This window comes from Anoplopoma fimbria, chromosome 10 (assembly GCF_027596085.1).
Source record: "Anoplopoma fimbria isolate UVic2021 breed Golden Eagle Sablefish chromosome 10, Afim_UVic_2022, whole genome shotgun sequence".
In the NCBI taxonomy this organism is placed as follows: domain Eukaryota; kingdom Metazoa; phylum Chordata; class Actinopteri; order Perciformes; family Anoplopomatidae; genus Anoplopoma; species Anoplopoma fimbria.
In genome coordinates this window covers 15251648-15279056 of record NC_072458.1, presented here as the reverse complement: position 1 = coordinate 15279056, position 27409 = coordinate 15251648, and the positions used below count along the sequence as shown (strand labels likewise).

Below are 27409 nucleotides of genomic sequence, written 5' to 3'. Positions count from 1 at the left end.
TATAATCATATATTGAGGTGAAAGTAGAAATACTTAGCTCGTTCAACACTTTTTTAACAGTTTTAAATGAACTATAAACTACTTTGCCAAAGTGACAGCTATCAGGCATGAAACAGACGCATCTCTCAACGTCATTGGGGTCCTTTGACGTTGCGTTCAGGGCCGTGTTTAATTCGGGAAAACTAAGCTATTTAGCTAACGGATCAACCGGAATCCTGGTCACACTCACACCAGATTTTCCTTTAAATTGGAATTCCCCAGGTAGTATAATAGTCTATCATACTCTAAATCCAGAAAAGCAGGACCTCCACTGAACGTGGAGAGTGATCTCCCAGGGGGAGCTTGGCTAGTTAGCACTGTCATCGGTCCGATATATGCGATAAGCTAACGTTAGCTAGCTAGCTGGCTGGCTAAGCTAAAACGTCAACAAGGCACTGGAGCTGTCTGTAGCTGGTGCTGTCATCTTATTTTACCACCTTATTCGTTTGGTGGTGGCTAAATGTTACTAACTTGGTTCCTTTAGCATCAATGGTTAACATTAACGCTAGCTGCCAAGCGCTTAATATACGGCTCTGACTTTATTTCAGACATTGGGAAATATGGCTGAGTCTAGCAGTGTGATCGAAGTCACAGTGAAGACTCTGGACTCCCAGAGCAGGAGCTACAATGTCAGAGGCGAGGTAATGCTCTTACTCTGATTCAAACACTGCTTTAGTTGGACTCCTCTTTTCCCCTCCTGTTTCAATGACAGGTAGTGAATGTTGTGTTTGTGCCACCAGCTGACAGTGAAGCAGTTCAAGGAACACATAGCATCATCAGTGGAGATCCCAGTTGACAAGCAGAGGCTCATCTACCAGGGCCGAGTGCTGCAGGATGACAGAACGCTGACTGAATACAGTGAGTACATGAAAACCTGCCCACCTGCACAATGCATTCACAGGTTGGAGAGAGTGCACTGAGCGGAGCAGCATGTTGAGGCCATGACCTCCAACAGCCGGGCTCCTTTCAAGGGCTTCTATGTCAAGGAAAGAACCCCCTGCCTCATTTAGCATTAATGAAATTGTCATCAAAGAGTGAAAGGTATATATATATATATATATATATATATATACACACACACACACACTATTTTTAGAAATTTACTTCCCTCCTAATGTAAGTTCATATTGTTGTGTTCAAACGTGGTGGGGGCTGCTGAGGAATCTTTCTGATAATGTTTTTTATCTCCTTACTAGTTATCTGTAAACAAAAGAACTGCATAGAGAAGAAATTCTTATGGTTAATAATTTCAAACTAATTTGCCGAAGACAGCACAACAGCAGAACTTCCTCTTCTTTTGAAAAATGTCATAGTAAGGCAGCGTCTTCTAATTATAATTGTTCATGAGCTAAGCAATCGACATAGTATGTTTTGTAATTTGTCTCAGAACTACTGTATCTTGGTCACATCACTGTATATTCATATTCAATCCTAACCAGTTAATGCATGTTTTTCGACTTCATGTCAACCTTGTCAAATCACTAAATGTATTGTCTCACTTGTGATGCATCGTCTGTCTAGACAAAAAAACCACATGTTATTACTATACAATTAAATATCAAGACACAGATGTTGACAAAATCACTATGGCAATTATAATAGCCTGCTTCTTTTGGATCTCCCATTTGCCATAATGGTATCTGGTCAGTATTGGTGTTGTGATTTTCCTTTATATCATTATTAGCTGTTGCCAAAGGACTCCTTGTATACCACCCTGCTATGTAAATGTAATGATGACATTGTAATATGATGACAGGTCAGTGTGGTAAATTGTGAGGTAAAATGTATCCAAAGGAGCTCAAGAGAGTTCAACCACCACAAATACTTCTCATAATTATAACTTTACTGAGGGCTGCAACCATTGGTTATTGGTTAATCAATTTGTTTATTTTATTTATTATATCATTGCTAAGTATGGTATTGTATTGCTGCCAATTTGACAAAAACATTTTGCTCAGTGTGTCATTAAAACAACATCTGTTTCCAGTTATTACAAGATATATTCATATGTTACAGAATGAAGTCCATCCTTTTGTTTCTCCATCAGATGTAGATGGGAAGGTTATCCACCTGGTGGAGCGTGCCCCACCTCAGGCCACCATGCCTGGTCCTGGGAGTGTGGGTGTTTCTACAGGGGAAGCGGAGGGCGGAAGCAGCAGCAGCCATGCCTCTACCTCCTCCCAGGTGGCACAAAACGACCGCAACAGCTACGTGATGCTGGGGACCTTCAACCTGCCTGTCAACATCATGGACCCTCAGCAGATCCAGGTGGGGTAACCCTGCTACATGCAAAATAAAGCTTCAGTATCATCTTCTGGAGGGAAGAACGATTTCATGCTTTGTGATAGCTGGAATTTGTTTTTTAGATGTCTGTTCAGCAGATGATGGCTGGAGTCGGTGAAGGTGGAAGGAACGCCAGGGTCAGCCCCAGCCCCGGGGTAAAGGCTCGTTATTCACAAGTCATCATCTCATCAGTCTAAATGCCCTTCAGTTTCCCTCTTCATGTACAGCTGACTGATGTCTCTATCCATAGAACAATGGCTCGGTGGACGTGCAGATCAACTTGGACCCGTCTGTGCAGAGTGAACCCAGGATGAGGCTGCAATTGGCTGAGAACCTGCTCAGAGACGCTCACTCTCTGATCCACAGGCTGGAGGTACGGTGCACATGCTGCTTTCGTTGCCTTGGCTGTTATTTATAGCCTGATAGCATTGTCACTACATATCTTAGCTCGACATAATAGACCATTATCAGAGTAATTAGGGCCCTGTCGACACCTATACAGATATATTTCTGCGTTTTTAAAATAAAATTCTGTCCACTGACCTTTGTTTTACAAAATATCTCAGTACACACTAGAACCAAAGACTGTATATAAGAAGTGGACATAGTCATCGTGACATGTCCCATATGTTTGTGGACGACCGCCGAGTTCATTGATTTCACCGTCGCCCTCTTTGAATACTGCCGTCACCATGACGTAGAGACACCATCTACGGCCCGGGTGCAATGTTTGCACTAAAACGGTCGAAGGACACTTCTAAACTTGGTGATTGAGTATTTTGTATATGATTTCTGAACAGATTTTTGGATGTTCATTAAATATTTGAGAAGTATCACGGGTAAACTGGTACATTGTGCTGTTTCCTCCAGTATGTGCATTGTGCATGTGCATTCCTGTTTGACTAAGTTGTGATCGTGAGTGATTTTAGGGGCAAAAGCATCTTAAGGGTTAAAGCAATACAGCAAGTATTTCTCCAGAACCAGAGGAGAACAAATGACCTCATAGCTGTGCATGGAGCTTACCTGCTCATCAGATAGATTAAGCATTCAAATTCCACTTTAACGTAACTTCTGTGACCAACGGAACAGACCACAGTACTGAGTGTGCATTGCATTGTGATGTGTTCATGTTTTTAGGGAGTGTCCAGTGACAGCAGCTCCCATTCACAGCCAGAGGTACCTCAGTCCTCTTCCTCCCCACCGCAGTCTTCCTCCTCTGTTAGAGGGGCTGTAGCATCACAACTCATGGACACCAGCTCACCTCCTGCTCCATCATCCTCCACCTTCACCCAGACTGAGGGACAAGCCAACACTGGGCCCAAGTAAGTCAGAGTGGTGCACTAAATGGCTCCATAACACCTGATATTAACATGTTATCCAATACGTTATGTGGATAATGGCATCCGCTCTGTTGGTCTTTGCACTTAAACATGGTAAAGAGCCCTTGTCTGTTAGTTAACATGACAACGTATTTTTGTGGGTGGAGCGTAGCGTAGGCAGAAAGTTTAAATCAACCCACAGGACCAGATTGGCAGAGCTCTACGCTGCTGGCAGACAGCTTTGCCAGGAAGAGAGCAGACTGGAGCTCCAGAGAGGATGGCTTGCTAGGGAGCTCTCGATACTAGCTAGTGATCTAACCAGCTCTGGAAAACTAACCAACTCTGGTAAGATGGTCTCTTAGCAATGACTGATAACCAGCTGTCAAGTCGTTTTCTTTGGCCAGTGGAACTTTGGCATGGTGGAATTAGCAAGGTAGATGGCTAACTAACCAGCCGCTAATTGAGTAAAATGTAACAACAGGCCATCTCTTCATCTCTCTAGTAGTTCAACCCATTAGCAACATAACTCTCTACCTCTCTAACAGTTTAGCCTTCTGCATGAGTGCGATGCAGCGGCCGTTACAGCTGAGGAGGTAAGCAGAAGGCTCAGCTAAACTATTTGCAACATTTCTATCTCTGGAATGCTTCCCTGATTTTGTAGCTCACTAAAGCCTCAAATCACAGTTTATCATCTCAAATGTGTGCTGTATTGATTGTGGCACCCAACAACACATCAGGAGGACATTTTTGATGTGAAACTTTAGCCACCTACTCTGAAGTGATTTGTGTTGGCTGTCATTCTTTTCTTTGTTTTGCCTCGAGCTAACGCCATGACGTAATCATGATATTGCCTTCAAAAGGTTAAAAATGTATTAAAATGCATTCTTGTCATTTTGATTGTGCCAGCTCAATCTCTCAATTTGGAAATGACTAAGCCATGTCTGGCGGGCTTGGCGTGTGCAAGATCAGTGGAGGTAATGCCACGTGTGTAAATCACTTTTTACGAGGGAGGACCTGCTAGCTACTAGTAATTATACTTGTAACTTTTATCAGGGAGCTTGAGCAGGGAGCCGTGTTGAGAACTAAGGTGGCCTTCAGATAATGTAAAAAGGGGAAAGGCTCTAGCTCGAGCCAGTCAGTGGTTTGTCCATTTTGGGCTTCTGTAGAAAGATGGTGGTGGAACACGGCAAACTCCGTGAAGAGGACCAGCTCACTATGTAGCTGTGAAGAGCTCATTCTTAACAAAAACACACAGAGTTGTAGTTTCAGGTGATTAAAAACTATTGAAAACATAGTTATGAATATTATATTTGATTGCTCTTAAGAGACCCCTCAAAATGCTGCACACTGGCCCTTTAAGTTTCAAGCGACTGCATTGTATCACCTTAAAAAGCACTTAAGATTCTTCTTCTTCGGGTTTCCTTAAAATGAACACACCATTCATTTTATAACTTGACTCCAATATATAAACATAAAAACAATGCTTTAGGAATGATTCTATTCTTTGACCTTGACTTATGAGTCAAAACACTCTCCTAAAATCTTTGTATATAGAGGCTAAAACTGTCTTTAAACAGAGTCTTGGTGTAATTGCAAAAACATTTTGCACACTGTTTGCTCACCAACAGCATATTCCAAATTACTGCAGGCAAAAACAATGCACCGTTATTTGGCCTTTTTTTTTACTGAAATCTGCTAAGAACATTTGGACCATTCTATCTATCTATTTGTTCTCTGTTTGTCCTCAGTCACCCGAGTCCAGCAGAGTTTGTGGAGGTTCTGTCTGAGGTCAGGAGGGTGGAGGAAAGGTTACGACCCTTCATAGAGAGGACACACTCAATACTCGGGGCAGCCACCTCCGCAGACTACAACAACAATGTAAGGAGGGAGTGCAGCTGCATGAGGCGCCAAAAAGTAATCACCTGTCAGAAATGTACCTTGGTTAGTGATGCTCATGCTGGTGAACACTGATGCAGTTCAGCAGGAAAGCTGTCATCCTTGTTCTCTGTCTAATATCACGCTCTTAGTGGGTAATGGAATGTGCTGTGAAAACAATCTATGGTTTCAAGTCATGTGCTGCGTCCCAATTTCATTCTACATTCAATTAATTTCAATATACTTTATTGTCATGGAGGTGACAAAGACAATATCGGCAAAGCATCAAGTAATATTAAGATCATAAAGAAAAGAACAACGTACAATTCTTCTCATTAAAACTTGAATAATGATAATTTTGGGGGAGTGGCTAAGGCCTGAAGGGATACGCTGTCAGTGTTGTCAACTTGCTGACTTTCTCACTGGATTTAGTGACTTTTGGAGCTAGAGCTGCTATCGTCTTTCATTAGAAAACAGTTGACAACACTAATGGTAAATGGTAAATGGACTGTACTTGTACAGCGCTTTTCTAGTCTTCCGACCACTCAAAGCGCTTTTACATTACTAATCATTCACCCAATCACACCCATTCATACACTGATGACAGGAGCTACCATGCAAGGTGCCACCTGACCATCAGGACCCTAACTAACATTCATACACATACATACACCGCAGGAACAGCGGTGAACTGCGGGAGCAATTTGGGGTTAAGTGTCTTGCCCAAGGACACATCGACATGGACTGCCGGAGCCAGGGATCGAACCACCGATCCTCTGATTGGGGGACGACCCTGCTCTCCACTGAGCCACAGCCGCCCGGCCAGATAGAGTTCTCTATCTGGTTTCTTAACAACAAACCTATCTTTAAGAAAAGAGGATCTGTAGGCCTGATTGAGAAAATATCCATAAACAATTTCTTCATTCATTAGAAAGAATTTTCTTGTAATGATCCTTTTTTTTTTATGAAGGGTGGCTGTGACTAGAGGAATCTACTTGTTGAAGATTCTTCTGACAAGATATGGAACCCCAAATTACTCCTGATGGCTGTGTTACTATGTGGACTGCTACTGATGAGCATGTATCACCTTTAATGCCAGCCTCTTCTACTAGTGTATGAATGAGTGAGTGAATGGACGAGTGAATGGGTGAATGCTGACTTGTGTTGTAAAGCGTTTTGATTTGTCGCTAGGTCTACAAGAGTGCTTTATAAATGCAGTCCAATTTCAGTATATTGCCCTTTTTGCATTTTGTCCTGAATAATAAGGTCAGGTGGAGGAGGAGAGTCTGGTGCCTTTCATCTATAATCATATTTCAATTGTTCATCATTATTTCTGTCCCGTGGCTGAAAATCCTGTCGCTTATAAATCAAGATTGATGTCAGATATACAGTGGGTACGGAAAGTATTCAGACCCCTTTAAATTTTTCACCCTTTCTTTCATTGCAGCCATTTGCTAAAATCGAAAAGGTTCATTTTTTTTCGCATTAATGTACACTCAGCAACCCATCTTGACAGAAAAAAACAGAAATGTAGAAATTTTTGCAAATTTATTAAAAAAGAAAAACTGAAATATCACCTGGTCATAAGTATTCAGACCCTTTGCTCAGTATTGAGTAGAAACACCCTTTTGAGCTAGTACAGCCATGAGTCTTCTTGGGAATGATGCAACAAGTTTCTCACACCTGGATTTGGGGATCCTCTGCCATTCTTCCTTGCAGATCCTCTCCAGTTCTGTCAGGTTGGATGGTGAACGTTGGTGGACAGCCATTTTCAGGTCTCTCCAGAGATGCTCAATTGGGTTTAGGTCAGGGCTCTGGCTGGGCCAGTCAAGAATGGTCACAGACTTGTTCCGAAGCCACTCCTTTGTTATTTTAGCTGTGTGCTTCGGGTCATTGTCTTGTTGGAAGGTGAACCTTCGGCCCAGTCTGAGGTCCTGAGCACTCTGGAGGAGGTTTTCTTCCAGGATATCTCTGTACTTGGCCGCATTCATCTTTCCTTCAATTGCAACCAGTCGTCCTGTCCCTGCAGCTGAAAAACACCCCCATAGCATGATGCTGCCACCACCATGTTTCACTGTTGGGATTGTATTGGGCAGGTGATGAGCAGTGCCTGGTTTTCTCCACACATACCGCTTAGAATTAACGCCAAAAGTTCAATCTTGGTCTCATCAGACCAGAGAATCTTATTTCTCATAGTTTGGGAGTCCTCCATGTGTTTTTTGGCAAACTCTATGCGGGCTTTCATATGTCTTGCACTGAGGAGAGGCTTCCGTCGGGCCACTCTGCCATAAAGCCCCGACTGGTGGAGGGCTGCAGTGATAGTTGACTTTGTGGAACTTTCTCCCATCTCCCTACTGCATCTCTGGAGCTCAGCCACAGTGATCTTTGGGTTCTTCTTTACCTCTCTCACCAAGGCTCTTCTCCCACGATTGCTCAGTTTGGCTGGACGGCCAGGTCTAGGAAGAGTTCTGGTCATCCCATACTTCTTCCATTTAAGGATTATGGAGGCCACTGTGCTCTTAGGAACCTTGAGTGCTGCAGAAATTCTTTTGTAACCTTGGCCAGATCTGTGCCTTGCCACAATTCTGTCTCTGAGCTCCTTGGGCAGTTCCTTCGACCTCATGATTCTCATTTGTTCTGACATGCACTGTGAGCTGTAAGGTCTTATATAGACAGGTGTGTGCCTTTCCTAATCAAGTCCAATCAGTTTAATTAAACACAGCTGGACTCCAATGAAGGAGTAGAACCATCTCAAGGAGGATCAGAAGAAATGGACAGCATGTGAGTTAAATATGAGTGCCACAGCAAAGGGTCTGAATACTTATGACCATGTGATATTTCAGTTTTTCTTTTTTAATAAATTTGCAAAAATTTCTACATTTCTGTTTTTTTCTGTCAAGATGGGTTGCTGAGTGTACATTAATGCGAAAAAAAATGAACTTTTTCGATTTTAGCAAATGGCTGCAATGAAACAAAGAGTGAAAAATTTAAAGGGGTCTGAATACGTTCCGTACCCACTGTATTTACACTTAAACATTTGGGCTGATAAATAATTTTAACAAAATATTATACAATGTTTTTAAATTCAAACATACAGAGATACTTTTCTGTTTTTGAACAACTCGTTGACAGTGGTAACAGTGCTCCTTTATTACTGTCATCATGCTGACCAGGCCTCCCCCCATGTGGATATACTGTACATTTTTTATTTGTATTCTTATTTTATTTTTTTATTCTATTTTTATTTTTATTTTATTGTATAATATGTGTATTTATTATCTGTTCTGTGTAGTTGAGCTGCTGCAACACCCGGATTTCCCCCATGGGGATCAATAAAGGAATATAATATAATAATAATAATAATAATAATAATATTATTATTATTATTATTATTATTAGTGTTTGGACTGTGAGTTTGTGGGAAAATACAAACTCCAAACCGTCAAAAGATTCTACAGAGCAAAGCTGACTGCCAGCTCCAGCTCTGCCCACGTCATCAGAAACTGACCGCTCAGAGTCATGTGTTTCCTTAATTCCTCTCTCCTCACATCTTTTCCTCCATCCCTCCTCGCGCCTACAGTGGGATCCCTCCCACTGTAGGCGCGAGGAATGTTAGGAAATGTTAGGAATGTTAGGAAACATGCAAATGAGGGAAACCTGGATGCAGTTAAGGGAATCGAGCTGGACCCAGATTTAGTATGTAGAATGTACAGGTTTTTGGATAGGTTACCTCAATCTTTTCTGGTTGTATGTTTAAAAGTGACCTACAACGCATATATAAAGTAATCAGAAGCTGTAACGATTGTTTTCTTCCAAAACAAACAAAAATGTTTTTATTTGCATAAGTTCAATATCTACAAACAGCATTATTGTCAGTGGAAGATAAGCACTACATTATCAAATCAAAGTTAAAATGTATTGAATGCATTAATATCATCTCTTTACTAATATATCATGAAAGCAGAGTTGGCACAGTGCTTCGTATGACACTGTGGAGATATGTGGCATCTCTCTGGCCACATTACCATGACATTTGTTGTAGAATTCATTATTTTGATGAACTCTTGACCTTTTCTATAGAGTAATCATTATTCCAAAATGTTCAGTTGTACACATAATATACCTTTAATCTAATAGGCAGATTGCTATGAAATGAAGTACATTTATCCTCCCAAAGAGATGAACACCTTAGATTTGAAAAACTCTATAACCTTTTCTTTAATTTCACCCTCAGGACAAACTTTCAGTTTATTAGACCCAGTACTGACAAAGCTGTAAGAATCGATACATTTTCTTTGTTCTGTCATCTGTTCTGTTTCAGGTAAAACTTTTGACAGATTACAACGCCCGAAGCTGTTTAATAAAAGAGTGTGTCTGCTTTCACAGACCCAGGAAAGAGAGGAGGATCAGCGCATTCTCAACCTGGTCGGAGATGCTCTGCGTCTCCTTGGCAACAGCTTAGTTGTCCTTGGTGACCTACGCTGTAACCTGGCGACCTCTCCTCCACGTCACCTGTACGTGGCTCGTCCAATGGCCCACTACACCCACCCGGTCCTGCTCCAGGCTGGTCTGCCTCACATGCCCATTCCAGTAGGTTCACACCTTTCAGCTGTGGATAAATATTATAGTCTTAACAGATACAGAGCTGTAGTGATAAAACTGAATGCAGGTAGAAAGTGAGAATGTCATGTATTAAATTTCATCTGAAGTAATCTATATGATATTCTTTGTGAACCGGTTGTGGGTGTTGCTCGATGGGTTTTCAGAGACACCTTTAGCCAGACAGCAGCCACAGAGATGCTGTTAGTGTTACCTTCTGTAGCTCTGACTTCATGGCGTCATTGGGCTTTTTATTTTTACAGACTTTAATCTCACTTCAATCACATTTCTAAACTAATTAATATTAAGGAAGACAAAAACAGACACATGTTTACATGTTGGTCCTGAAACTAATAGTATTACATGTCTGTATTCCCTAAAACTTTCCTATGATGTTTCTTGGACAGAAAACTCTAATTTGGCATACATTATAGAGAAGTAGAGACATTCAGTAACATTCTTAAGAAGAAACGTCCTCTTAAATCCCATTGATGCAGTTTTCAGACTTTTCTGACATTCACCAATGTTTTCTTATTTGGGATTTGTACTTAAATAAGAACAGAATCTACGTAAACTCAAGAGCAGACTGACGCACATTTTACTGCTCACACATTTTTGCAAAACAATTATGTTTCCTTCAATTCTACAGTTGTATAAAATTAATTCCAACAATATTTTTCATAATTTCTATTGACATTTTATAATAATCCTAGATCATTTGTTTAATCTTTGTTTAACACATACCTATTCATACTGGCTTTGTCTATTTTCAAACAACCTCTGAATACAGTTAGGAAGCAAATGGTTTGTTGTCCGTAGTGTGGTGGTACAACAGATGATACTCCTCTATCTCTTCTCAGACGGCAGTTTGCTCTTACTTTTGTGAGCGCTTAATGTGTCAATATCCATGAAAGGCTAATAAGCTACAATGACACTCAGAAACCATACACCTCATTCAGCCATATGTTGCATGTTTTAGAAAATGCCACATCTCCATCTTCTTAGCCTCTGCTCAGTGCCATCTTCCTCACAAACTACAGCGTCTATCATTTAATGCTGGACAGACTTCTCAATACACAGTTATACATGAATAAAGAAAACAGTGAACTGAATTCACAGCAAACAATCACATAAATAACCTGGAAATAACATAATATATGTTAATATACTGTATATCTGCTCTACAATACTGCAAAAATGGCTGTGCAAACCATTTACTCCTAAATAAAAGTAATTTAGCTGGAGAAAGTGCAAATGTCTCTTTCACACTGTGCATGAACTGTGAAGCTGTAACAACTAACCTGTTTTTTCTCAAGAATCACTAATAAGCTACTGTGATAGAGTGATGTACATCCCATGATCAAGTCCTCTCACCACAGGCTCCTGAACACAGACAATATTTGCATGTCAATGGGTTTCTCTTTAGTCAAAGCAACTTACCCCAAAGTAAAAGGATGGGTGTGGTTGGCTGGATACCTGACATTTAATATCTTTAAGTTTTAAGTGTCAAATGTCAACATAAATTTGTTCAGCAGAGCAAATATTTCAGAAGTCTTTAGAAAACCTTTACATCTCAATGTCTGTCGTTTACTTGAGTTTGTACTGGGCCTTGCAGTAATTACTGTATTTCTCCTCCAGATAAACTTAGAGACAACAGTGACCATGACATCTAATGGGAGACAGGCAGCCGAAGGACAACGGCAGGTGTCTCACGGAGCCGCCCAATCGGATCAGCAGGCAACAGGACAGATTCTGCCTCTTCAGTCAAATGGGACCAGACCTCAACAAGGACCGGGAGGACCCCGAGTAATCCGGATCACCCACCAGACCATGGAGCCTGTAGTCATGATGCAGATGAACGTTGATGGTATGTGTGCTGTCATGTCATCACAGAACCTGACTATACATGGACTGACATAGAGAAACAGACAGTGTCCTATGCATTTCAATGGGAATTAGAGATGACAAGGACTGATGGAGCATGAAGAGTATATGAAAGTACTACATCCCTGTCAGTCAGACAAGTGGAACAATGAACTGATCACAGTTCGTCTGCATTAGCAGATAACAATTAATGTGGAATTAATATGGAAATAAATAAATAATAGAGGAAGTTGTGTTTTGGGGGGAAAAATGCCAGGACATAGGTTTATACAGAGCTCTTCTTTTGTTGAACAGGTGAGTCAGCTGCTGGGTCTCAGGTTCCAGGACAGCCAAACACTGCAGCTACTGGACAGCCTGGTGAGTGCTGCTCTGTGACTTGGTAGTTTGTTGCCATGGTAATAGCTGTCTCCTCCTTACAGGTGCAGTGATTCATCTTTTGACACACTGAAAGATCTTTTTTTCAGGACAAACTTCTTTGTTTCCAGGACTGCCCCAGGTTCACATGCCAGGTCTGCCCCCTGAGTTCATGCAGGCCATTGTGCACCAGATCTCCCACCAAGCTGCTGCTATGGCCGCTGGAGTCTCAGCTGGCAATCCGGCACAGATGGGGTCTGTGGAGGGAGCTGCTTCCCCACAGCCCCCCCACCCTGCTCAGGCGAGGGTCCTCATCACCCGACCATCATTCTCCCCCCACATCCCTCAGCCTGTGAGACCCCGAGGAACCACCATCAACCTGAGGGCCACAGTACCCACAGCTGGTCAGCAGCCAGAACAGGTAACACCAAGTGAAGAGTGAAAAGAGACTAAGCTACATCAACTAAAGATTTTCATAATCGATTTATCTGAACGTTATTTTATTTTTTTAATCAATATTTTAATTGTTTGGTTGATAGAACATCAGAAAACTGTTTAAAAAGCCCATCAATATTTTCCCAAAAGTCCCAAAATGTTAAATTTACGATAATGTTAAGATGAAATCTGAGAGCTGAGCCCTGAATTATAAATGAGAAAGAGTACAGTAGGCCTGTAGGTCTGAGCAGAACCCAGTGATAGCAGAAAAAAGACATGGACGAGGAAAAGAAGCACATTTTCACATTTGAGAAACTTAAACAAAAAAATAATTAAAAGGTTAAACTTATCTATAGCTAGCAATCTTTTTCTATCGTTTGACTAATCAACTAATTGTTGCAGTTCTAGTAATTCCACAGTGTATTGAATAATCCAGTTTAATGAACGTGTAACTGCTTGTTAATCTCTGCCTCCCTCACCCCTCTGTGAGCAGGGCACCCCTCTGGCTCCCTCCTCCCTCACCCAGATGATCAGTGGTCTGGTGGGACAGCTCCTAATGCCGGGGCAGCCAGGTCAGTGTCAACTCTTTCATATAGATATCTTAGAAAGTGAAAAGCTGAATATGCCATTTCCTTTTTAATTACTTATTTTTTTATATTTCTTGTTATAACTATTATTTATCGGTATGGCAGGTGTGCATGTGTGGTGTGTGAGTGCATGTGTGGATATTATGGGGCTTTAATACCTGTAGTTTGGTTCTTTGGGTGCGGACCCAGAGATTAAATAAAACTTTGTTGAATTTAATTTTCTATATACACTGACTCTTTAAAACGAACCAAGATGTGTAAACATGAAGTTATACAGACAGCCAACCATTGATTGAACAGCTTTGGCACACTGACTGCAAACATTACACACTGGCATGTCACGTGCATGAGGAGCATAACTGTGTCCACTGTTCACTGGAGAACAGCTTTTGACCTATTAATCAGTGAAAATACCTGCGCTGACGTGCTCATACAGGGCCGAATACAGATCAGGAGGGTTTATTTGTAGTTTAGCTTTTGAAATCATGCTAAAAATCACATAGCTGCTATGTTGCATGCTTAGCTTAGCTTAGCTTCTTGGTTCTTTTGCTTTCAGGCCACACACAAAACCTCACCAGAGTCTGCTTGGAGGTGGGCAGAGACCCACTTTTTCAAACGGTCTCGTTTTGGTTGTTCGGTCCGCACTAGCTTTTAATTGGCAGCTTACACACCAGCCAAAACGAACTGTACACACCGGGCAATAGGACCTGATATCTTTTTAACCAGACCAAACAGGTTAGGTGTGAAAGCACTATTATAGTACCGTTTCAAGAGCTGCACAGCAGAAATCCACCACTGTCACATTGAGTATTTATTGTTGTTTCCGGGCGGTAGAGTGGGTTGTTCTTTGACCAAAAGGCTGGCGGTTCAATACCCGACTCCTACTGTCCGCATGTGTTCTTGAGCGTGACACTGAAGCCCAAATTACTCCCCGGGTTAAACTGTAGTTGTAAGTTTGTAAGTGTAGATTGATTTTGGAAGGTCAGTTCTGCAGTACTACAAATTGATAACATTCACAGCAATGCTTACTGAAATCAGTAGTCATTTTTAGAGCTAGACCGATAAATTGACGAGGACGATATATCAATCGATAATACTTTATTGCATATATATTGGTATTGTCTAGATGTCTGCCAATATGTAACAAGAAATTGCACCAAAGAAATGACATTATTAAGAAACCATCACCATCACATAGTTTGTCCACCAGAGAGCATTGAATAGTTGGTCCAACTCAGTATGTATTTTGGTTACAATTCAGAAAGCAAAAACTCGTCTGAGGGATCCGTACCAGGACTATTGTTTTGTTTATGATGTTTTTGGTTAAACCTCTTCTAGGTGATCCCATGTCCACGTCCTCTTTGTCCGCCTCTCAGTCCTCCTTCTCTGCCTCCTCGTCTGATTCCTCCAACACGTCTCCCCCCCCTCCCTCTGCCAACACCTCCGGACAGACATCCACCCACACCACCAATACTACTTCCATAGGCCAGCCAGCAGAGGGCAGTCCTGAGGGAAATCTGGCCCAGCTGCTGGGCTCTCTGCTGGGGTCTGGACCAGCTCCCTCCATCACTGTGACACTGCCGGGGTTGCCAGCCTTCTTCCAGGGAATGTCACACTTCACACAGGTGAGTTCACCTGATGCTCCAGATAACCAGACTATGGTGGCAAGCCTAGTTTCTCCTGGTTCCAAATGGTGGCTCCCCTGTCATCAGGGCCAGGAACTGTCACACTGATTGATTGATCATTCTTTAATTTAACATAAATAATGATGAGAACTTAAAACAGAGCGCTTACACAGCTACAAAATACTGCCAAAGGAGATTAAGAACGACCAAGAAGGGTTAAATCTGTAGCTTTTATACCATTATACGCTCATAATACATTACATTTAAAGACATTTTCTAAGCAGATACAATGTAAATATTACACACTGGTATCAAATTATTTACACTGAATGGATACCAAACCAATATTTTGTATGTATCTATTACATAGTTTTTTGAATGGTAATACCCACTTTTATACTTTTAAATCACCCTTGAGGTTGTTGTGAAGTTTCAGGAGTCCTGGTGGCCTGGTGGATCAGATGATAAAATAAGATAATCCTTTATTAGTCCTGCAGCGAGGACATTTGCAGGATTACAGCAGCAGAGAGGATAGTGCAAACGAGACAAAAGTAAAAAAACACAGTATAAAAGGATAATAAATAAGTCAAAACTTTAAAAAAGCAATAACTACAGTATGATATAAAAAAACAGACAGAATGCTTGTTAATATTGCACAGATTATATATAAATTTTGCACGGTGGATATATGGATTTATATAGTCAGTTTTTTGGTATGTGTGGTCTACTGGGAGCAGAGCTGGTTGTGCAGCCTGAAGGAAGGAAGGAAGGACCTGCGGTACCTCTCCTTCACACACCGGGGGTGAAGCAGCCGGTGGCTGAAGGAGCTGCACAGAGCTGCCAGAATGTCCTGCATGGGGGGTGGGAGGTGTTGTCCATCAGGGATGATAACTTAGCCATCATTATCCTGTCTCCCACCACTTCCACCATATCTAGTGGACATCCCAGGACACAGCTGGCCTTCCTGACAAGTTTGTTTAGTCTCATCCTGTCCATAGTCGAGATGCTGCTGCCCCAGCAGACCCCTCCATAGAAGATGGCTGATGCCACCACAGAGTTTAAAAAGGTCTTCAGGAGTGCTCCCTGCACTCCAAAGGATCTCAGTCTCCTCAGCAGATAGAGTCTGCTCTGACCCTTTTTGTAAAGTGCGTTAGTGTTGTCTGTCCAGTCCAGTTTATTGTTCAAGTGAACACCCAGGTACTTAAGATAATAAGATTATATAAGATCTCATCATCTCAATGTCCATTCCTTGGATGTTCACTGGTACTGGAGGAGGGTTTACCCCGTCGGAAGTCCTTCACCAGCTCTTTGGTTTTCCCAGAGTTGATCTGGAGGCGGTTCCGCTGGCACCATCCTATGAAGTCATGGTTCAGTTCTCTGTATTCCCCGTCATCACCTGACGAAATGAGGCCGACGATTGCAGAGTCATCAGAGAACTTTTGCAGGTGGCAGTTATTAGAGTTGTGTTTCGAGTCCGAGGTGTATACGGTGAAGAGAAAGGGAGCCGGAACGGTTCCCTGTGGGGCCCCCGTGCTGCAGGACACCAGGTCTGACTCACGCTCCTGTATCCTCACATACTGTGGACGGTTTGTTATTGTCATCTATAGTGGTTATTTGCAGAAAACATGCAAAATAAATGTTCTTCTTGGCATTAGCAGTTTCAGTGATGTATTAAAAGGCTGCTTAGGGCTAGTGTTATAATTAACAGGTCATTATTCCCTCTCTAATATAATTTTTTTTTGGTGAAAACATTTCCTTCAAACAACTGGATTTATTCTAGTTTCTCACCAAATTTACGTTATAAGATTTCATTTGAACACATCATGAAAGCGTAACTGAGTACTGCTTGGAAATGTACTCACCATGCAAGTCAACACAACCTCAGTTCACTGTTTGGCTCTGTGCTGTCAGCAGACTAGCTGGCCACTGAGATTACGCTGAGCAGCATGACGGGAATGCAAAAACAATATAATAAATGTCTGATTACGTTAGTTGTTCCAAATAGGTTTAAGGTTGTTCCTCGACGGCTTATTTGGGGCTTTAGGACCTGGCACAAATTGTGAACTTCATGTCTTCATCACTCACAGACTCACAGTGTCCGTCTGTCTGTCTGTCTGTCCTGCTGTGGGCCGACCTAAAACTATCATGCAGGGACAGTCCACTTATCAGCTGATCCATCGGTGCATCTCTAGGTTCTAGCGGTCACCACCTCATTTCCATAACAAAAAGCCAAAGTCAAAGCGCTGTTCACTACATTCAGCCATTCACACACATTCACACACTGATGACAGAGGCATCAGTATCAGTTGCATATTCATTTAAGATGATATTTTCTCTTATTTGGAAATAGTAGATATTGTACTTGATACATCATTTTGGCAAATTAGCTGAATGTTTAATAATTTAAGTCAATAAAAATAACATATAAGTTATGTGTTGCCACTAAAATAAATGAACCGCCTAACAGATCAGACTGGTATTGATCAGAAATTGTAAAGACGATTAGTTGCGTATCTTTCCAATTTGCTTTAGATTTACAGTAGCTAATGAAAAATATAACAGACAAAATGACTATGATGAACTACACAATATTGGTTTCCCAGTGAAAAGCATCTGTAAATATGCAGAAAAAGACTCCTGATGAGTACATGAACATGCTGAGTTTGTTTTCTCTGCCCAGCCAACTGCCCCAGTCCCCCTCAGGCAAGTGGTCCCACCCCCCCAGGCAAGTGGCGGTTCAGGTGGAGACTCACTGAGCCCGGAGCTGTTCACAGGCATCGTGCAGGGAGTGCTGTCCACCATGATGAGCTCTCTCGGGGCCCAGCAGGGCAGCGGAGAGAGCATCGCCCAGTTCATCCAAAGACTGTCCCAGACCAGCAACCTTTTCACTCCCGGCTCTGGAGATGCTGTGGGTGAGTCGTACATCAGCAGAATGCAGCAGAAAGTCAACACTAACCTCTTAGTCACTTTATTATGTTTTTTTTCTCTTGATTTTTATTGACACACTGATCAACCAGCTCTCATCCCTGCAGGGTTCTTTGGTGACCTGCTGTCCCTGGTGTGTCAGAGCTTCTCCATGGTGGACATGGTGCTGCTGCTTCATGGGAACGCCCAGCCTCTGAGTCGCATCCAGCCCCAGCTCACTGCCTTCTTCACTGAACACTACCTTCAGGGCAGAGAGCCCACTGACGCTAACATAGCTGTAAGTACCGGACAGAGAATCCCTCACACTTTCTTCAAAGACTTTTTGATATGTCACTTAAATGTTCCTTATTTTTTAGATCATCTGATCTCATAGATCAAGAAGGGCTGAACAATTTTGAAAAAAGATCGAATTGCAATCATTTTGGCGGATATTGCAATATTAAATGAAATTATAATTTTTACATTGTTATTCAAATTTTTATTGAAAAAAAAATCGAAATGATAATGGAGTTATTTTTGCGAGGACCTTTACCGAGCAAAGATGTTCCTCTGTCTGTCGTATATGAAGTGTAAGCCAGGATATTTTGCAGCACAACTATATTTCATTTTAAATGGTATTTTGACAACATTTCGTCTAAACAAATATCCCCTCTTTAGAGATTACAAAATTGCATTATGCCATATTGGGATTTTGATTACATTTTCATTCATTGTTCAGCCTTAGTATCGTCCAACACAGTGCCGCATTCAGGATCTCAGGCATACACAGCTTCTCCACCACGAAGACATATACTCTCGGACTCAGAGAGTGAAAACAATACCAGTGTCACTGGCTGGTAATAAAGGCTTGAGGTTTGCACTGTGCAGCTGTATTATCCAGAAAAATAGATAAAATCGGATCGGGACTCTGTATCAACATATACTCAATATTAAACTAGATGGGGACATTCCTAGTTGACGATGTTGAGGACTGCATGGATCTGTTGATTTGTTCGTTTGATGTTGCACAGTAAAGACTTTCACTCATTGTCCTCTCTGCAGACAGCAGCCGAGGAGCTCATTAACGGACTGGAGGAGTACATAGCTGAGAGCTTTGTAAGGACAACACACAAAGACCTCATGCAATTCAACTCAATTCAATTTATTTGAATAGCCCAAAATCAAAAATCACCAATTTGTACACATGCGACAAACTCTGTCCCGGGACCCTCACATCGGTACAGGAAACCCCCCCCCCCAAAAAAAAAAAAAAACATCTAATGCACTGTGCTGTGTGTCAGGTATGTAGTGATGGACATTAGGTGAGCTGTGTGTGTGTTGTGTCTAGGCTACAGTGACGGTGCGAGACGGAGTGGACATCGTTCAGACTAACCTGTCTTTCCTCAGACAGCAGTTCACGCAGATGGCCTCACATATCCTGCACCCCAACGGTAAGTCCAGTCAGTCAGTGTCTGATCAACAGGTTAGCCATCATCCTTTGGCTCCCTGACTCAGGTTAAATATTTTGATACTCCACTTCCTCTTAGACTGAGCAGTTGTCAGTTACCTAGAATACAGCCTGAAGACATAGTGATCAGAAAGGTCAAAGATCCAGTCCCATATTTATCAAGCGCCTTAGCGTAGGAAATCAGTCTTAACTGGCCAAAAGTTCTCAGAGTAAACTCTTTAGACCTCATCACCTTTCTGAACTCATGAATTGACCCTGATCTGTGCTGTCATTTAGGAGAGGAGTCCTCCCGTTTGGAGCTGCAGGGGTCAATGTTTATTGTTGACTATGAGCTGATTAAAGGATACCATTTCAGCAAAAACAAAATCATTTCTGACAATCCTTGTGATGTGAAGGAGAAGACATGTGACACGGAAAATACAGATTGATTATTCTGGCATAACTAACTGTTTTTACAGTTAGTGGTTACTTTCACATAATGCACATATGAATTCATTCCCCTCACACTCAGCATCAAGTTATAGAAAAACAAGCTGCATACAAGTTTAAAACTGTATTTACGTTATTATTAAATCCATGTTATTGGTTTATCTTTACTTTATTGCTAAGTATATACATTAGAATATTAGAGTAAGTCATTTGATTGCTGCATGAAATGACCCTTGATGCCCTTTGAGTCATGTGCATTACCTGAGTAGCTGTGAAAGCAAACTGTGATTACTACAGAACTTGCTTGTGTCAGAGCGGCTTCTATAGAGACAGCATGTTGTCAGTTAAATAATTCTGTTTTTTTGAATCATCGTGTAATAAGATCGTTGACATTAAGGGCTCCATTTCATCTCTACTTCCCTGGACATGTTTCTGCCTGAACAGCGTCTGCTGCAGCTCCTCACATGTTAGGATATATTTGTTGTGAAGATGAGTGCTTTTTTCTGTCTCCATGCAGATCGCACGTTTGGCCCCCGTCTGCTGCTGCTCTGCACTCAGGGCCTGTTTGAGTGTCTGGCTCTGAACCTGTACTGCCTCGGAGGAGAGCAGAGATCTCTGACTGCCGTCATCAACCACCGCATTGTTAGTACTCATCATGTATGACCACAGCATCATGTGATACAAGCCACAGCTGGATGTGACTCCGTGTCTGTGTGTCTTTGTGTGTAGAGGAGGATGTCTGCAGAAGTCAATCCCAGTCTGGTCAACTGGCTGACCAGTATGATGTCCATGAGGCTGCATGTGATTCTGGAACACAACCCGATTACTGAGGACCAGATCCAGCACTACATAGTCTGCACACAGGTAATCAATAGTCATTAGTGAAACTCACTGCACTGCAGGAAGAAGGATAGGCTTTAAAGCATGGCGAAGAGGAAGAGGATACATCAGGCTTTGGATACACACAATCCAAAGAAACGTATTAGTTGGTTTGGCTATGCACCTGAGATTCGTTGAAAAGAAGAAACATTTAGAACCTCACCAGTCTGCTAGAGGAATTGTATGCTTTGACTAATTACAGTCATTCAGTCAAACTCTGAAAAAAATCTGCTGTTTCACACATACAGATTGAAACGCCCTCCATTACTTTCACAGTGGATCAATCAATACATGATGCAGGTGTTCTTTTTTAAACTGAGTCCAACAGACTAATTGTTTCAACTTGACCTTCACTCTTGCATGCAACTTAATATGTTGTTGTGTCTGTGCTGATGACCTCTTTTAGCCATTCACATTGTGTAAGTGCTCAAGTTTGGAGGTGGAACAGAAAATGTAGATTTAGTGCTTTCAACATGAGAACCATCTATTCATCCCTCTTTGCTGTGCAGATGCTTGATTGGCATATGGTGTGTATCACTTTATTGAGTAGGAAAATGTCCAGATGTTTTCAGATGCAGAAAAAAAATCCTTTCTAAAAAATTAGATGAAATATAATTTATACAAATGAACACATAAAAATGATTAAGGATGATCGCTTAAGCCAAGACCATACAGCCCAACATTGTACCCTTTAAAAGTGTTAGTAACTTTCCTCTCTCAGACCACATCCGGTACAGTTTGAGTCAAAATGTTGTGTATCTGCTGCAGTACTAATGTAAACATTGTAATAGGAATGAATGGGTCATGTGATCAACCCCTCTGTCAGATGGAAGAGAGTTTGTCTTCGGCTCAGTCAGGCGACAGTGGAGAGAGGGGAGCGTCTCTTGGAGGAAACCCGGCCTTATCACTGGACCCTCCATGTCCTGCTCGGGCCCCGACAGGCCGGGAGGGGCCGGCCGCTGAGGTGGAGCCATGGGCAGCAGCTGTTCCACCTGTAAGGAAGGAGTTTTTTCCCCGGATTATTATATGGATATTAAGGTTTAATGCATTTTGCCAAACAGCCCCTCTATTTCTGCATAAATCTAGGTTTTCAAACTGGCACTCACAAAGCTCTAAACTGGAACTAACCTGTTTACTCGATACGACCTGTTAAAATATGACCTTTAACCTTTGACCCCCACCTCTAATCAAAAAGATTCAAAGCCTCCTGCTGCCATAGACAGGTTCGAACCCTTGCTGTAGGTGGCGGGGTACTGTAGAAGAAACATACAGGGACATAGATATACAATATACAAAATAAATGAAAAACAACACAATGACATAGGCAGACAGGGATTTACAGTGGTAACATTTCAGTCATAGTCTAGCAGTGATGTATTTGACTCACTAGACAGACTGGAAAACTGGGTCTTATCCTATATGCAGGTTGTGTTCAGAGTAAATAAAGCAACAAGAGGTGTTCGCCAAGGCTCCAGTCTCAGTCCTCTTTTATATTGCCTTCTACACCTTGTCTCAAAAAAGGAATATACGACATTCAGAGCAGTAATATATCATGAGACAACTATAGTTTATCTAAAGATGTGGAGCAGTAATGTCTACCGGAGCACGGTATGAAGTCTCTGCATCTGTGTGTGATGTCATCAGAGCTTCTCCCCTCTCAGTTCACATAGCCAGCCGGCCTGCATGCTTTAAGTGCATGTTAGTGATTAGTAAGCGTGAATGGTTAGCTCATGGCCGCCGCTCTGCACTGCTCTCAAATGGCAGTTACAAATCATGGCGCCGTCTTAACCGTCAGTTCCGTTGCAGAAGATTAGCGAGCATCCTCCAGTTCCCCCATAGTAAACACTGTCAGCTCTGTCAGCATGTCCGCCCTAGTTAGTTCCGCCCAAAAGGTCAGCACTCAAACTAGAATGTCTTTTTATGTCTTACATAAAGCACTTTGAATTGCCTTGATGTTACAAAGTGCTATAGAAATAAACGTGCCTTGCCATGCCTTTGTAGTATATCAGTTTCATATATGAAGCGGTGATTAATCCAGTCATTGGATAATGACGTTGTATAATAATGTCTTTGTCAGGAATGGGTTCCCATCATCAGACATGACATGCTGTCTCAGAGGAAGATCAAAGCCCAGCCGCCGCTGTCCGATGCCTACCTGCACGGTATGCCCGCCAAGAGGAGGAAGGTGAGCCGTGCAGTTTAGTGTGAGAAGCTGCCCAAAGTGTCCCTGTTTGTTTGATTTAGCTCTGTTCAAACTGAAGAGATAACTTGTTAATAGTATCTTGCTAGCTGATACAATAGAACAGAGTTGTTGGAAGACAGAGCCAGGCTAGCCATTTCCCCTTGCTTCTACAGGTGCATCTCAATAAATTAGTATATCATGGAAAAGTTCGTTTATTTCGATAATTCAATTCAAAAAGTGAAACTCATATATTATATAGATTCATTACACACAGAGTGAAATATTTCAAGCGTTTATTTCTTTTAATTTTGATGATTATGGCTTACAGCTAATGAAAACCCAAAATTCAGTATCTCAGAAAATTAGAATATTACATAAGACCAATAATACAAAGGATTTTTAAAACAGAAATGTCAGCCTACTGAAAAGTATGTTCATATATATATATATGCACTCAATACTTGGTCGGGGCTCCTTTTGCATGAATTACTGCATCAATGCGGCGTGGCATGGAGGCGATCAGCCTGTGGCACTGCTGAGGTGTTATGGAAGCCCAGGTTGCTTTGATAGCGGCCTTCAGCTCGTCTGCATTGTTGGGTCTGGTGTCTCTCATCTTCATCTTGACAATACCCAATAGATTCTCTATGGGGTTCAGGTCAAGCGAGTTTGCTGGCCAATCAAGCACAGTGATACCATGGTCATTAAACCAGGTATTGGTACTTTTGGCAGTGTGGGCAGGTGCCAAGTCCTGCTGGAAAATGAAATCAGCATCTCCATAAAGCTTGTCAGCGGAAGGAAGCATAAAGTGCTCTAATGTGTGGTAGACGGCTGCGTTGACTTTGGACTTGATAAAACACAGTGGACCAACACCAGCAGATGACATGGCTCCCCAAATCATCACTGACTGTGGAAACTTCACACTGGACTTCAAGCAACTTGGATTATGTGCCTCTCCACTCTTCCTCCAGACTCTGGGACCTTGATTTCCAAATGAAATGCAAAATTTACTTTCATCGGAAAAGAGGACCACTTTGGACCACTGAGCAACAGTCCAGTCCTTTTTCTCCTTAGCCCAGGTAAGACACTTCTGACGTTGTCTCTGGTTCAGGAGTGGCTTGACACGAGGAATGCGACAGTTGTAGCCCATGTCCTGGATACGTCTGTGCGTGGTGGCTCTTGATGCACTGACTCCAGCCTCAGTCCACTCCTTGTGAATCTCCCCCAAATTCTTGAATGGCCGTTGCTTCACAATCCTCTCAAGGCTGCAGTTATCCCTGTTGCTTGTGCACCTTTTTCTACCACACTTTTTCCTTCCACTCAACTTTCTATGAATATGCTTGGATACAGCACTCTGTGAACAGCCAGCGTCTTTAGCAATGATCTTTTGTGGCTTACCCTCCTTGTGGAGGGTGTCAATGACTGTCTTCTGGACAACTGTCAAGTCAGCAGTCTTCCCCATGATTGTGTAGCCTACTGAACCAGCCTTAGAGACCATTTAAAGGTTCAGGAAACCTTTGCAGGTGTTTTGAGTTAATTAGCTGATTAGAGTGGGACATCGTGAGTCTACAATATTGAACTTTTTCACAATATTCTAATTTTCTGAGATACTGAATTTTGGGTTTTCATTAGCTGTAAGCCATAATCATCAAAATTAAAAGAAATAAACGCTTGAAATATTTCACTCTGTGTGTAATGAATCTATATAATATATGAGTTTCACTTTTTGAATTGAATTATCGAAATAAACGAACTTTTCCATGATATTCTAATTTATTGAGATGCACCTGTAGTCTTTGTGCTAAGCTAGGCTTCATCCTGAATATATATATATCTGTCCTGTAAAAGCTGAGATTGTCATAATGTTCCTTTTTAAGAATGTCTATTTTCCAGGGGAGTAACAGTAGAGTGTCTGTCCCTAGACAACCCAGAGTGAAGGACCACACCTGTCCCTGTCAGACGCAGTGAGTGGAGCTGCTCGTGCTGCAGGAGCCCAGCCTGTCAGCGACCCAAACACCCTGCAGGGGGAGCTGGAGAGGCCAGAGTTGCAGGAAGCATACACCAAACAGGTAATGCTCTGTCCATAAATGAATTCATGCCAGCATGTTTTGTAGTCATCTTAACCTATAGTGTTCACTGTCATCTAGATTCAAACTCAGGAAAATCAGGGGTCGATGGTGTTGGGTGAAGTTCAGCTGATAACAGTGCATGATTATTTTGAAATGATTTTATGAAACCGTCTCATACTTCATTAGAATTACAGGGGCCCTGCATAATAGTAATAGAGAGTGCTACTCTGCCTGTGAAAAGCCTGTTAGGTGAGAAAATAATCCTGATGAGGTCATAGTGATGTCATCGCAGTTTGGGTCTGTAGACTACAAATTTCCAACAGAACAGCTGTGTCACAAACAGGAGCTGTGGAGGATTTCTAAGTATTATTTATGATCTATAAAAGCATTAGCTCACTTCAGACCATGATAGGTTGTGATCATATCACAGCTAAGGGGCGTTGTTCGGCCTTTTGGGAGTTATTGATTAAGTATATGTCAGACTCTGCATAGATTTTGACATCGATCTTCTCTCTATCTGTCTCTGTTAAGTCAACAAACATTATGGTAGTGCAATACCAAATCACACCTTTAATTAACCCATGTAGCAGTGTTTACTGATCTGATGATGATAATTACATTTCATACATTTAGTACCTGGATGCCCAACCTGCATCAGAATACACAAACACAATGTAATGCTGTTTTCAGGTTCCATGGTACAGGTAAACCATCTGATGGTACCTGTGGGATAAGAGTGGTAATTTGTAACTGGAAATGACTTAATGTAAAGAGTAACCTTAACCTTGAAAACACTTGGTCGTGATACGTCAACAGTAAACATGTCCACATGTTTTGAAGTGGAGCATTTGTCACTTTGACAGCTGTGTTTCACGTCAACAGTCAAATAAAGCACATTCAATCTTTCCTATATGAAGAACAGGGATGAGAAGTTTTAGTATAAAGGTCATTCTCTCTGTAACCTGCTGTCTCTCTGTCTGTCTTCCTGCCAGGTCAAGACTGACATCAAAGAGCGGGTGAGAGACAATCCGGACTACAACGCCCAGCGGTTTCCCAACACACACCAAGCTTTCTCTCTGGAGGACTCCTAATCCGTTTCAGCACTGCTACCAGCAGGGCCAGGTCCAGAACAGAATCTCTAGCATGGAACTCTGGGTCATGAAGTGTGGTAGCATCCCATTGTAAACACGGCCTGAAAGGTCAACAGCTGCTGACTTCAGTGAATGGTTCTCTTTTTCTTCATAGTGTGAAATATCCTGCTGTGGTTGGTTATGATGGAAAAACCTGCCGACTGTGGACCTTCCATGGCACACGGTTGAAGGAACTGTGAGCTTCCTTAGTCAACTCATTCGGAAACATTCCCTTTGCTATTGGAGACCTCTGAGACACTAATGGTGGAATCAGTCAGTGAAGTGTCAGGATACTTCACACTCAATAATGAAGTAAAAATGTTACAAATAATAAGTCATAATATTAGCAAAGAATGAAGTCTTAAATATTATGAGAAAATACTAATTATCCCTTGTAGTAAACGGTGATATTGTCTCAACTCAAGTCTTCTGCAAGGACAAATAGTAGCTGTTACCTATTTATATGGAGTGAAGATTCAAAATCCTGCACAATGGCATGTAATCTACCTGATATAATCACAGGAAATTTGATCCTTTTTTTCTCATATGGCTTAATTCTCATTTTAAGATGACTTTTTTCCTCCAAATATTTTGATTTATCCTCAAAATGTCATTTTTTACCTCAAAGAGTGGTCCTTGGCTGTTCTGTCATGTGCTACATATGTAGTAGCATTATATATCTGTGCAAGGCTAAACTATAATTTAGTGCAAATTGTAAATAGTGAATGGGAAGTGATGTCATAGAGCTCTGGTAAGTAGTGTTGCTAACATCTTACTTTTTTCAGTAAATGATGACTTCTGGACTGAAGACTGAGACAATTATGCTGCAGAGAGGAGGCTGGGTGGGAGGGGGAGGGATATTGCACACAATGTTTTTGTAAGTTATTAATAATAATTTGAATATCAATGTTTAATGAACTATTCGGTGCAGTCCTAGTTATACATTAATTTTAGTTACACTGTGAATCCATAACTGCGCACCAGTCATCGTCATCAGTTGATCGGCTCGGATCAGTGGGAAATAAATCAATAACGCAACAATAGTAGTTCATAGTTTTCAGCGTTGTATAGGCTACAGTGATAATATTTAAACAGATACTTCAATGATGTGTTCATAATCTGCCACAGCCTCATCAGGCTTTGCTGACGGTAGAAGTGAGTGGTGTTTGTCTGAGGCACAGCTGCGGTCACTAGAAGTTGGTCAAACTGAATGGTTGTTTTGTGCTTGTTACCATCACTAAAATAAACTGACTTTTGAATAAATGTTTGTGAATAGCTTTATTTACAAGGAATCTCAGGTTTAGAGTTACACTTGACAGTGGTTCCCACAAAGGTTCTCAAAGATAAATCT

The 27409-nt window shown here is 41.7% G+C and overlaps 1 protein-coding gene across 2 annotated transcripts; it reads left to right on the top strand.

Moving 5' to 3' along the window:
- Window positions 1–179: 179 nt before the first annotated feature.
- Window positions 180–27304, top strand: bag6l (BCL2 associated athanogene 6, like). Of its 2 annotated transcripts, XM_054605913.1 has the most exons (24): window positions 180–261; window positions 588–680; window positions 780–897; window positions 2087–2307; window positions 2406–2477; window positions 2573–2695; window positions 3460–3644; window positions 5390–5519; window positions 9903–10106; window positions 11754–11982; window positions 12294–12356; window positions 12485–12774; window positions 13282–13360; window positions 14714–15000; window positions 17681–17912; window positions 18033–18202; window positions 18967–19020; window positions 19253–19355; window positions 20319–20443; window positions 20531–20665; window positions 21507–21674; window positions 22758–22865; window positions 24782–24928; window positions 25921–27304. In XM_054605913.1, the coding sequence occupies exons 2-24, from the start codon at window positions 600–602 to the stop codon at window positions 26017–26019; spliced, it is 3423 nt and encodes a 1140-aa protein (XP_054461888.1). In that variant the 5' UTR covers window positions 180–261; window positions 588–599; the 3' UTR covers window positions 26020–27304. The 2 variants fall into 2 exon arrangements, with proteins under 2 accessions (XP_054461888.1, XP_054461889.1); XM_054605914.1 differs by lacking the exons at window positions 22758–22865; window positions 24782–24928; window positions 25921–27304 and having other exon boundaries at window positions 21472–21600.
- The last annotated feature ends 105 nt before the right edge of the window (window positions 27305–27409 follow it).